Source organism: Hemiscyllium ocellatum, chromosome 28, assembly GCF_020745735.1.
Source record: "Hemiscyllium ocellatum isolate sHemOce1 chromosome 28, sHemOce1.pat.X.cur, whole genome shotgun sequence".
Taxonomy (NCBI): Eukaryota; Metazoa; Chordata; class Chondrichthyes; order Orectolobiformes; family Hemiscylliidae; genus Hemiscyllium; species Hemiscyllium ocellatum.
Genome location: NC_083428.1, coordinates 3,422,386 through 3,434,959, shown reverse-complemented (window position 1 = coordinate 3,434,959; position 12,574 = coordinate 3,422,386). Strand labels below are relative to the sequence as shown.

The 12,574-nt window shown below is 46.8% G+C and overlaps 1 protein-coding gene across 2 annotated transcripts in view; it reads left to right on the top strand.

The window, feature by feature from the left end:
• The window catches only part of ano8b (anoctamin 8b), a 121,087-nt gene that overhangs the window by 97,180 nt on the left and 11,333 nt on the right, over positions 1 to 12,574 (top strand). For both annotated transcript variants that reach the window (XM_060846363.1, XM_060846362.1), the window contains 2 exons: positions 1,404 to 1,478; positions 10,574 to 11,287. In XM_060846363.1, coding sequence (XP_060702346.1) covers positions 1,404 to 1,478; positions 10,574 to 11,287 — 789 coding nt within the window. The remainder of the gene's footprint in view (positions 1 to 1,403; positions 1,479 to 10,573; positions 11,288 to 12,574) is intronic.

The window sequence follows — 12,574 nt, the reverse complement described above, 5'->3', positions numbered from 1 at the left end:
ACTGCAGATGCTGGAAACCAGATTCTGGATTAGTGGTGCTGGAAGAGCACAGCAGTCCAGGCAGCATCCAAAGTGCAGCGAAATCAACGTTTCAGGCAAAAGCCCTTCATCAGGATTCCTGATGAAGGGCTTTTACCTGAAACGTTGATTTCGCTGCACTTTGGATGCTGCCTGGACTGCTGTGCTCTTCCAGCACCACTAATCCAGAATCAATCTGATTCCCCCTCTTGCAAACTGTCCCTGCTGGAGGGAAACAACCCCAGCTTATCAGCTCTGTCTTCAAAACAGAATCACTCTAATCCTGGCGAAACTCCTCTGCACCCCCTCCAGTGCAATCACATCCTTCCTGTTGTGTGGTGACCAGAACTGTACACAGTGTTGCAGCTATGGCATAACAAGTGTCTTATGTACAGCCCCATCAGAACTTCCCTGTTCTTATAGTCAATGCCTTGACTAATAAAGAACAAAAGTCACATGACACCAGGTTACAGTCCAACAGGTTTATTTGAAATCACAAGCTTTCAGAGTGCTGCCCCTTTGTGAAGTGAGCTTGTCCACCCCAGTCCAACCCCAGCATCTCCACATCTTGACTAATAAAGACGAGTATCCCTTGGCAACTCGCTCCCTAACAGCAGATTAAGGCAGAAAGTCGTATTGTGGTGATGTCACTGGAGTAGGAACCAGAGGGCTATACCACTGCTCAAATCGCAGTGTGGCTGCAACTGAAATGTGAATTCAGTTAATAAACATGGGATGTGAAGCCAGCATTAATGAGGTGACCATGGACTGTCATAAATAACAAGTGTCTGTAGGGGAGGAGATCTGCTATTGGTGTGTCCTGACATAAATTCTGGCTTTAGAAACCACTATTACATGTTATTATGCTGTTGCTTACTGTAAAAAATAAATCTCTCTGGTTCACTAATGTCTTTTTTATGAAAAAGCAACGGTGATGTGAGAAAAATCTTTTTAGCCCAGCAAGTAATTAGGGTATGAAAAGCACTGCCTGGAAATAGGGTGGGGGCAGGTTCAACTGAGGTATTCAAGAGGGGGCCTTGGATGGTTATTTGGTGAGCAGGGAAATGGGGAAAGGCAGGAGGCTAACACTAGGTAACAGAACCAACTCAGGAACGATAGGCCAAATGGCCTCCTTCTGTAACAACTGTGATTCTGTGCTGGCTATGACTGCAGACTCAATTGCAGTTAACCCTAAGCTGCTATTTGCAATGTTCCTCCCAAATCCCTCAGTTCCAGGACGGCTAACAATGGCTAGCTCCTGGGAGAAAGAAAAACCAAACAACAACCGAAAACAACAACGTGAACAATAATCAGGGCGGTATGATGTTAATTCTCAATATGGCGGCAGAAACTACCCTAATCCTTTAATTTGTTTCTCTTTCCAGTTTCAGTTTGTAAATTCGTATCTTAGTCTTTTCTACATCGGATTCTACCTCAAAGACATGGAGCGCCTCAAAGAGGTAAGATCTCATTTCTCCCCCCTCGTACTGCATAACCCCATTCTTCGATAAACTGGCCTTTTCTGTGCTGGGAGGGGCTGTCACAGGCAGAGATGTCTCTCGGGTTGGGGCTTGCAGTCACTGGAGCTTCTTTGCAAGTTCATCATTGCATTTGCAAACCTCCTCCCCCTGTCGCCTCTGTCAGCACCTGCCTGAAGACAGAGGTTGTGAGTCACAGCTGTGTGTCCAGTCTTCCTGCATTTCACTTGTCTTTTCATTTCTCTGTTTCTTTCCTCTCTCCTCCACAGATGTTGATAGTCTTCTCTCTTTCCAAAAGTCTCATCCGTCAGCTAAAAGATGCCCTTCTCCCGTACATTGTACTCAAAATCTATCTCCTCATCATCTTCAAACGAAACATGGTGTCCAGGGTCTTCATTGTCTGCTCTCGATGGTTACAGTGCCAAGTACAAACAAGCTTGGTCTGTTGGTGCATGCTTTGCAGTTTGGGGCACAGCACAGAGTTCAATCCAGGCAAAAACCCTTGGCTTCATTCTGGCAGAGAATCCTCCCCCAGATTATTAACTGACACTCATTTCTGAAGGGCACGGTGTGATCAAACAACTCCAAACCTGCCTTAGATTCATCACACTTTTTAAAAAAACCTGTTCCTCAAAGATTACCCTTTCCAAAAAAAAACCACCATTGAGAGGAACATCAAATAATTCCTCATGTAAGCTGAAACAGATTATTTCAGAAGGCACCGAATGTGATCTGAATCACATGAGGAAATGGATTCCCTTTCACGTTCATTATTTATACCAGAAATTATAAAATTTAGTTTTCATTCACTCTTCATGTTTTTCCCTTGAAGAAATGTGTGACTTAATCAGGATTCCCAGTTTGTCAGCCAGCTCTTGTGTCTTTGTTTTTTGGCATTTCTCCCAGAAACTATAGAGTGAAGGTCAAAGGTGGGATAGGGCTTGTGGGTGGTACATGGTCAGTGTGTGGGAGACCGTACTCCAGTGAGAGTCAGTGTGTGTGTGTGTGTATGTATGGCGGGGGAGCCTGTACCCCAGTGAGAGTCAGTGTGTGTGTGGGAGCCTGTACCCCAGTGAGAGTGTGTGTGTGTGTGTGTGTGTGTGTGTGTGTGTAGGACCCTGTACCCCAGTGAGAGTCAGTGTGTAGGATCCTGTACCCCAGTGTGAGTCGTGTGTGTGTGTGGCGGGGGAGCCTGCACCCCAGTGAGAGTCAGTGTGTGTGTGGGGGAGCCCGTACCCCAGTGAGAGTCAGTGTGTGTGTGGGGGAGCCTGTACCCTAGTGAGAGTCAGAGCATGTGTGGGAGCCCATATCCAAGTAAGAGTCTGTGTGTGTGGGGGGGGGGGGGGGAGCCCGTACCCCAGGTGAGTGTCAGTGTGTGTGTGGGAGCCCGTATCCGAATGAGAGTGTGTGTGTGGGGGGGGAGCCTGTACCCCAGTGAGAGTCAGTGTGTGTGGGAGCCCATACCTCAGTGACAGTGTGTGGGATTCAGTCTGAATTGATTGCAAAATGGGTTAGATGTGCAAAGAAAGAAGGTATTTAACCATTTTTTTATCACTTCCAAACTCTGCTTATTTTGATCAATACATTATTGATTAATTACAGTCTGTTGTTTGAGATTGTACAGAAACCAGAGCTGGGTGTGTGGAATCAAGTCAGATTGTGAGTGTTAATCCATCCTGTACTCTTGTGTAAATCATCACATTACAAAATACCTCCTTCCCATTCCTGCAGTGCCAAGCTTCCATTGAACAGCCAATGTGAGTGACTTATGCATCCCCTGCATCTCCCAGTACAGAGTTCTGTATTAGACCGGTTCATTTCCCCTATTTGTGTTCACTCGATCTCCCTGGGGGTGAGGGACCTGTCAGATTGAACCACGTGGAACACTCCGAGGAGGAATGCTTGAATCTGCTAGCTTGCTGGTCTGAAGGAAGGGAAGAGCAGAGAGGAGGAGCCAGCTGATTGTGTGGGAGCATGGAATGAATGAATTGATTGATACAGTGTCTGGGGCTGTTTTTGGAGAAGACTATATGGCATGCATAGCAAATCCAAGCAAATGCAGCTTCAGATGTTTTACAAGAAAAGCAACTTTGCATCTTTTGAAAAGCCCAAGGGACCGTGTTGCATGTAAAAGGCTGCTCCAGGAATCCATTGTACTCTAACACTGAGCAGTGACTTTCGAAGATTGGTCTTTATTTCAGCTCTAACACTTTGGAGAGTGAGTCAGGCAAAGCATGAGCTGTTTGCCAGACCCATATGAAGCCGTTGTGTGTGACTGAGTGAATTCTACATGAGGGACAGTGTCTAGCCATAATGCATGGGATAGGAGCATGTGTATTACTGATGCGTATACACGGTTTGTCAATTATTAGTGAAATCCTGGAGAACTGCTAGGTCAGCGCAGGTTTGGAAAGTTGGTAAAATCTCTCTCAGCAAGCTTCTGCATCCGATTGGTTAAGATGGCATGGGATCAAGCCCAACTCCAGAACGTAATTTCATTGGCTTTCCCAGTGCAAGCCTGAGGGAGTGCTGCTTTGCCTGAGATACTGTCATCAATGAGGAGTCGTTAATATGAAGCTCTGTCTGCCTTCTCTGATTGATGTGGAAGATTGCAGAGACACATTGTTGGACAAGAGCAAGGAAGTTATTCGCAACATCCTTATCTCTCCTTAAACACCAGGAAACGGATTTTCCAGTGACTATCCCATCACTCCCTAATTCACAGAAGGGATGTGACTGTGTAAGGGATTAGTTAATGATAGATGTGGAGCTAGTTGAGATTTAGTTAGCAATGGGTAAATGGCTGATTAAGAATTGGTTAGTGGGAGGGGTGTGACTGGGAAAGGATTAGTTAAGGGTATGTTTGCAGCTGGTATGGGCAGCAGTGTGTCTGATTCAGGATTAGTTAGTGGTAGGGGTGTTTTTGGTTAAGGATGAGTGAAGGATGAGGGTGTCATTGGTTCAGGATTAATTTACAATTAGTGAAGGATTAGTTAGTGGTGGGATGCAACTGATTAAAGATTAGGTAAGGATAGGTGTGTGGCTGGTTAAGGATTAGTCAGTGGTAGGATAGCAGATAGTTAAAAATTGATTAATGGTTGAGGTGTGGCTGGTTGAGTTTAGTTAGTGATGGGATTGCAGCTGATTAAATATTAGTTAGGGCTAGATGCGGCTGGTTAAGGATTAGTGGTGGGTATGCAGCTAATTAAGAATTTGGTAGAGGTGTGGCTGGTTAAGGTTCGTTAGTGGTAGAGGTGTGGCTGGATGAGACTAGTTAATACTAGGGATGTGGCTAGTTAAGATTAGTTAGTGGTAGGGTTGTAACTGGTTAAGGATTGTTTAGCAGTAAGGGTGTAGCTGGTTAAGAATTGATTAGTGACAGGTATTAGTATTCATTAGCGGTAAACCATTTTGGAACTCCCTGATGATGTGAGAGGTGCGATGGGAAATAATGGCCGGGGGGGGGGGGGGGGGGGGGGGGGGGGGGGCATATTGTTTCTCCCCTAACTGCAGTGATGCAAAAAACTCCTGGTCAAAGACGTGGAGAAGGAAACTTCCTTTTCAACTTGAGAAGCAAAGAGATACTGCAGAGGCTTGGGGGAGATTCCCTCTGTGTTGGTAAGGCTCCCTCTGCATGGAGGAGGCTTACTTCACATAGGTAAGGCTTCCTCTGCATGAGGGAGCCTCCCTCTGTGTGGGTAAGGCTCCCTCTGTGTGGGGGAGGCTCCCTCTACGTGAGTAAGTCACGATGAGCTGAATGGCCGATCCTATGGGGATGTATTGAGTAACCTGTCAGGGAGACTCCATATTCGCAATACCAGCTCGGAGAGTCTGTCCTGCCAGAGATTCCCAACACAAGGTCAAAGAAATGTTTGCTTGGAATCTTTATTTCTCAGCAGTTGGATGGTGAATTCTTTATCCCTGCCATTCTGCCAACGATCCCTTGCTTTTTACTGACTTCAGCTGGTCTGTGCAATAACAGCTTTGTTGTTTCTGCTGCATTTGGATAGCTGCCAGTCGTCAGCCTCTGTACCCAGCCTGATACGATCCTCAGTGCGTCAGTAATCACCCACTGGTCAAGTTCCGAGATGTCTGTCCCTACCCAGCCGCGTCATTTCTCACCTTAACACCCAGGCCGAGACTTGGCGAGCAACGTGAACTAAACCAATTACCTGGGCATCACTTGCAGTAATGGGATCTTGCTGTGTTCAACTTGACCTTGTTGTGTTTCCTAGATTACAACAGTGACTCAGTTCCAACAGTGTCCCTCATTGTTTGTAAAACCCTTTGCAATCCCTAAGGTCATGAAAGGTGCTATATAAGTACAAATCCCCCCCCCCCCGCCTCCCCACTTTTCACCCTGTGATTCCAGCATCTCCTTTCATTTATGTAGTGCCAATGCAGACAGTGGAGTACTTTTTGATGTATAGTCACAGCCCTAATATAAGAACAGCCAGTTGGGGATAGATTGAATATCCCTACACCCCCTTCCCCCCTCCTCCCACTTCCAACCCCCACACTCCTAACCCTACAGATGCCGAGACCATGAACCTGGGACAATGGCTGTGCTGTAATGGAGCGGGAATCCAGAGATCTGAACTAAACATTGAGAACAGAAGTTCAGTTCCCATCACAGCCATAGCGGAGTTTAAAACTCATTAAACAAATGTGAAATAAATCATTCTGTTGTGTGTAAGAGCACTCCTGGATTCAATAGGAAAAATAAATAATCCTGAAATTTAAACTAAAAAACTAGACTCAATAATGAATACTAGATGGTCCCAACAAAGGGTTACTAATGTCCCTTTAGGGTAGGAAATGAGTCACATTTCCATCACCAACCAGCCCTTAACCAACCACCCCTGTACTATTAATTCTTAGCTGAAAATGTGTTGCTGGTTAAAGCGCAGCAGGTCAGGCAGCATCCAAGGAACAGAAAATTCGACGTTTCGGGCATAAGCCCTTCATCAGGATCTCCAGCTCTGATCTCCAGCATCTGCAGACCTCACTTTTTCCTATTAATTCTTAACCAATCACTCCCACTAACTAATGCTTAACCAGTCACAACCCTATTATTAACCAATGCTTAACCAGCTTTAAAAATGTTTTTTCTTAATTCATGGGATGTGTGTGTCACTGGCTTAGGCCAGCATTTATTGCTGTGGGTCTGGAGTCACATATGTAGACCAGACCAGGTAAAGATGGCAGTTTCCCTCCCTAAAGGATGTCAATATACCAGTTGGGTTTTTATGAAAATTTACCATTGATTCATGGTCATTATTAGACTCTTAATTCCAGATCTTTTTTATTGAATTAAAATTCAAACTGGGTCCCAGAACATTACCTGGGTCTCGGGATTAACAGTGCAGCGATAATACTCCTTCACTATACTGTCGCTACACCTGTACAACTAACTAATCATGAACCAACTATACTCCTATCACAAATCCACCCTTAACCAGCCACACCTCTACCACTAATTAATCCTTAACCAGCTGCACCACTACCATTACTAATTCTTAACCATACCCTACCTCTAACCTGCTGTGGAGTAGCCCCTTCTGATCTGTCGCTCTGCACTATACTTACCTATCCTGCTATCCAACCCCCATTAGCTATTCCCTTCATGCCCACTGATGCCTGTCCCCCCCACCATGGCCAGATCAGAGGGGCTTTTCATTTGAGAGCAGGAGTGGGGTTAAAAGTCTCTGTGTTCTGTCACTGCAGCTTGGCCCCAATGACTGGTCACAGCAGTCACGGCAGAGGTACTGAGTTTAGTCAGGCTGTAACAGGCACCGTTCCCCGGCCCCCCGGCCGAGCACAGCACTGCAGCTCAGAGCTGGCAGACTGCAGTGCAGCCGTATTGCCCTGAGTCAGCACAAACTGCACAGGAGACAGGCAGGATGGGAAGGCAAACATGCTTCCATGTGAATTCAGTCCTTACCCCAAACCAGAAATCCTGCAGCCTGGGGTCAGGGGGTAAGGGGAGGGCAAGGGTTAGGGAAGAGAGGGAGGTGAGACGGGAGACAAGAGGAGAAGGTGGGGTGTTGGAAGGGGAGGAGGGTGGGGAGGAGGGTGGGGAGGAGAGGGGGCGGAGTTCACAGCAACACTGAATGTTGCCATGTTTTTCCCTCTTGGTATTATGGATAATTTGTTTACCAAATAAGAAATTGCCTCTCTCTCTCTCCCACCTCCCAATTATTCCCTTCCTGGATTTACCTCCCCTCTTTGTTTATTCATTCATGGGAACGTGGGGGCTCAGTGGCTGGCCTGTTCCTAACTGCCCCCTTTGAGGGGACCTGCCTTCTTCACCCTCTGCAGTCTGCATGCTCTTCAGTCTCCCTACACCCTCTCCCCATCCATCTCTCACTCCTTCCCCCACCTTCTCTTTGCCTCCTCACTCACCTTCTCCTCGCCTCCTCACTCACCTTCTCCTCTACCATACTCCCACCTCTCTGCTTCTCGATCTATTCTTAGTGCCATGTCCCACACGTCTTCTCTGACTCAACAGTTTTCTAAGTCAAAGTGTGGCACTGGAAAAGCACAGCAAGACAGGATAGTGAAGAAAGTATTTGGTATGCTTTCCTTTATTGGTCAGAGTATTGAGTACAGGAGTTGGGAGGTCGTGTTGCGGCTGTACAGGATATTGGTTAGGCCACTGTTGGAATATTGCGGGCAATTCTGGTCTCTCTCCTATCGGAAAGATGTTGTGAAACTTGAAAGAGTTCAGAAAAGATTTACAAGGATGTTGCCAGGGTTGGAGGGTTTGAGCTATAGAGAAAGGCTGAATAGGCTGGGGCTGTTTTCCCTGGAGTGTCGGAGGCTGAGGGGTGACCTTACAGATGTTTATAAAATCATGAGGGGCATGGATAGGGTAAATAGACAAGGTCTTTTCCCTGGGGTAGGGGAGTCCAGAACTAGAGGGCGTAGGTTTAGAGTGAGAGGGCAGAATTTAAAAGAGACCTAACAGGTAACTTTTTCACGCAGAGGGTGGTGCGTGTATGGAATGAGCTGCCAGAGGAAGCGGTGGAGGCTGGTATAATTACATTTAAAAGGCATTTGGATGGGTATATGAATGTGGAGGGTATAGAGGGATATGGGCCGGGTGCTGGCAAATGGGACTAGATTAGGTTAAGCTATCTGGTCAGCATGGATGAGTTGGACCGAAGGATCTGTTTTAATGCTGTACATCTCCATGACTCTGAGGTTAGGCAGCATCCAAGGAGCAGGAGAATCGATATTTCAGGCATAAGCCTTACACCAGGAATCCCTGAAGGGCATATGCTTGAAACATTGATTCTCCTGCCCCTCGGATGCTGCCTAACCTGCTGTGCTTTTCCAGCACCACATTTTTTTGGTTCTGGTCTCCAGCATCTGCAGTTCTCACCTTCTCCTGAACAGTTTTCTGAGCAAAGAAGGGAAATATTAGGATTTTACCCTGAGTTTGGGTCCATCCCCCTGGGTTCGAGTTCATGGTGAGACTGTAGACATTGTGGCCTTGAGCAGGTTTACAAAGACAGGGAAAGGTGAGGCAGGAATGGATTGATTTGCAAACCAGACTGAAGCATAATGAATGCTGTAAAAAAAAAAGTTGACTTTCTGTCACGTCATTCACAGCCTCAGATTATCTCATGGATTTACAGCCACTGACACACCTTTTAATGTTGTCAATGCAGCAATGTAAGAAACGTGACAGCCAATGTACACAGTAAGATCCCACAACACGGAGCCAATGGTCAGCTGATGTGAATAAAGAGGGAATGACAATAGGAGAGGCTGGTGAGATGCTGGCTTTAATGTCTCCCCTCAATGATGACACCTCAAACAGTTCAGCATTCCCCCAGTACTGCGCCGAGAGTGGGGTTTTGAATCCCTCGCACCTACTGGAATTTTTGACGGACTTTGAGATATTTCTAAACAAACAATCTGAAAATCAGAGAGCAATACTGAATCAGGAAGAGGCCAATTATATCTGCACTCAGCTATTGATATTTCCCAGGATTTACTCCTTATCCGTGTGGATTACAGCATAGGTACAGTGCACAATTCCAACTAGGTCTGCTAAGATGGCTCATTCCAACGGCGAAATATTAATAATGGCAAAAATAATGATTAATATTACACTGCAACTGATGAATATTAATTGGGGATATCACAGAGATGACTTAGGATGGGGGATATGATTGGCTCTGGGAGTGAGAGAATTAGCAGTAGGGCTGCCCAGAAAGCATTGATTGAATGTTATAAAGACAGCACCAGACTGCAGCCAATTTCCCAGCCCCCCCCCCCCCTCCCCCACCCACACATACAGACACAAGCATACACACACACACAGGCACGCACACACACACACACACACACACAGACACAGACCACACACACACTCACTACAGACACTCACTTGCACACACCCCCAGACACATACTCACACACCCCCCGACACACACACACACACACACACACTCCAATCACAGACACAGACCTCACACACACTCACTACAGACACAGACTCACACTCGCTCACAGACACACACACCCCGACCAAGGGAATGCAATAATGACATCAGCCCCTGCTCAAAGACTCACATGTAGATTTACAAGATCTGCAGCATCACGCGATCATCAAGATGCTAAGCACACAGAGAGAGGACAATTGTTTAGAAATATGCAGTTAAACACAGGACCAGAAACTGTGTCCCAGCACCGACTCTGTGTGTGTGTGTCTGTGTAAAACAGGGGACTGAGTGCCACACTGAGAGAGAAAAAGTGTGGGTGGGTGTGTGTGTGGGAGACTGAGCATATATTAAACCTGTTTTTCTTTCTGGAACAGTATCCATGGACATTGCAGATGATTGTATGGGGCTGAGTAAAAGATATGAAATGCTGAGGGTTTGGGAAGCGGTGACTGATTCATCAAAGCAGTTTAAAAAGACAGCTGGTTACTGCCTTCTCAATCCTGGGCCCAGCCAGTGGCACCCACATCCCACAAGTGAATACAAATAAGGTTGACGGCTGGTGTGTGTGAACAACTGCAGCGGTGTGATCTTTATCTTGTTTTTTTATCTTTCTGTTGACAGATGTTGGCTGCTCTGTTAATAACCAGGCAGATCATCCTGAATGTGAAGGAAGTTCTGCAGCCCCTGTTCTATGAGAAATACAAGCAGGGGCACCTCACTCTGCAGGTGACAGTCAGGATGCTGAGCAACCTGTTCAGGTACACACCGCGCCAGGTCAGTGAGAGTGCACGGGCACCAGGAGAAGACAGTGCGGGACAAGCAGACGCCAACCGGGGAGACGGGCACCTGGAGCAGGAGCGCAAGTGTGAGAACGGGGCTTGTGGTGCTCCTGAGGAAGAGGAGCAGCAGAACGAGGAGGACGGAGACAAGGATAGTGTCCTGGACTGTGGCCTTCGCCTCTCCAAGAAAGTGAGCTTTGCCGGGAGTGGGCAGAAGGGGGTGAAGGAAGAGAGGAACTGTGAGATGGAGGGTCTAATACAAGGTATGCTAATGGAGGAAGGCAGTCCAATCCTGGTGGAGCGAGGGGCTGAGGGAGGACTGGTGTTTGAACTGTGTGAGCACGATATGAAGATCGAGACTGATGATGGGGACGGTGGCGAGGATGGGAAGGAGCTGAGCGTGATGCTGAGACACAGGAGGAAGGAGAAGAACACAGAGCAAAGAGAGAACAGCGAGCCCCCCAGCAACAGACTCTCCTGGATGGACCCGCCAGATGATTATGATGATGCTCCTCTGACCCAGGGAGAAATTGAGAGCTGTATGCAAAAATACGAGGTCAGTGCTGGTCAACAAATCACATACTGTCCTGTTAAACCATACACTGTCCTGTTAAACTACACACCATCCTGTTAAACTGCGCACTGTCCTGTTAAACCATACACTGTCCTGTTAAACTACACCCTGTCCTGTTAAACCGCACCATGTCCTCTTAAAATCACGCTCTGTCCTGTTAAATCATACCCTGTCCTGTTAAAATCACACCCTGTCCTGTTAAAGACACATAGTTTTGTTAAACCACCTGCAACAGACTCCCAAATCCTTCCATAAACTCACACTCCGCTGCCTTTATCCGATTTCCCACCATCTCCTGCCCAGGCCTCAGCTCCTTGCTGCTGGTCTACATTGGCTCCGCATTGAGGAATGTCTCAGATTAAAACTGGTCTCTTTAGTTTCAAAACCTTCACAGCCTCACCTTTTTCATCGTGTGAGAATCTCCCCCAGACTTGGACCCTGTTCCCCAGGATATATCTGCAATCCTCCAATTCTGACCTCGTGTTCATCCCCAATTTCAAATCCCCTCAAAACGTTGCTCTCCGCTCAGCCTCTGGAATTTTAGGTACTGGATCACTGTCCCAGCTGGGATCAGTGGATGGCACGGATTGGGAATGGACCTGGGAGTGTGTCTGTCTGTCTGGATGGATAGCTCTGTGGTTCAGTACAGACTGACATTCTGCAGATTTCTTCTGAGCAGCAGAACGTGATTTGTATTTGAGATAATCACCAGACAGGGACAGAGGGAGTCTGAAGGGGTCAATGTCAAATGTTGGCTGACAGTAACATCTTGGAACGTTATACTAAATTAAAGATGCTAGATCAATACAATTGGTTGTTGTTAGAACATTCAGGTTACATGCAGTGCTTGGATACTCAATCCCCCCCCTGTTTACACACACACGCACGCACACACTCTCTTTCTCACACACACGCACACACAGAGTCAATGCTGGGATACTCAATTCCCCCCTGTTTTACACACATATACACACACATGTACACATTCTCTCTTATTTTCTCTTTCTCACACACACTCTCATGCACACACATGGTAAGTATTGAGACACTCAATTGCCCCCGTTTTACACATGTGTATATACACATACACACACACAGGCAGTGCTGATATACTCAATCCCCTGTTTTACTTACACACACACACACACACACACACACACACACACACACACACACACACACACACACACACACACACACACGTAGTGCTGGGCCACCTCAGTCCTGGTGGAGATTGGGCTTAGTCATGGATCACGTCTGGTTGCTCCC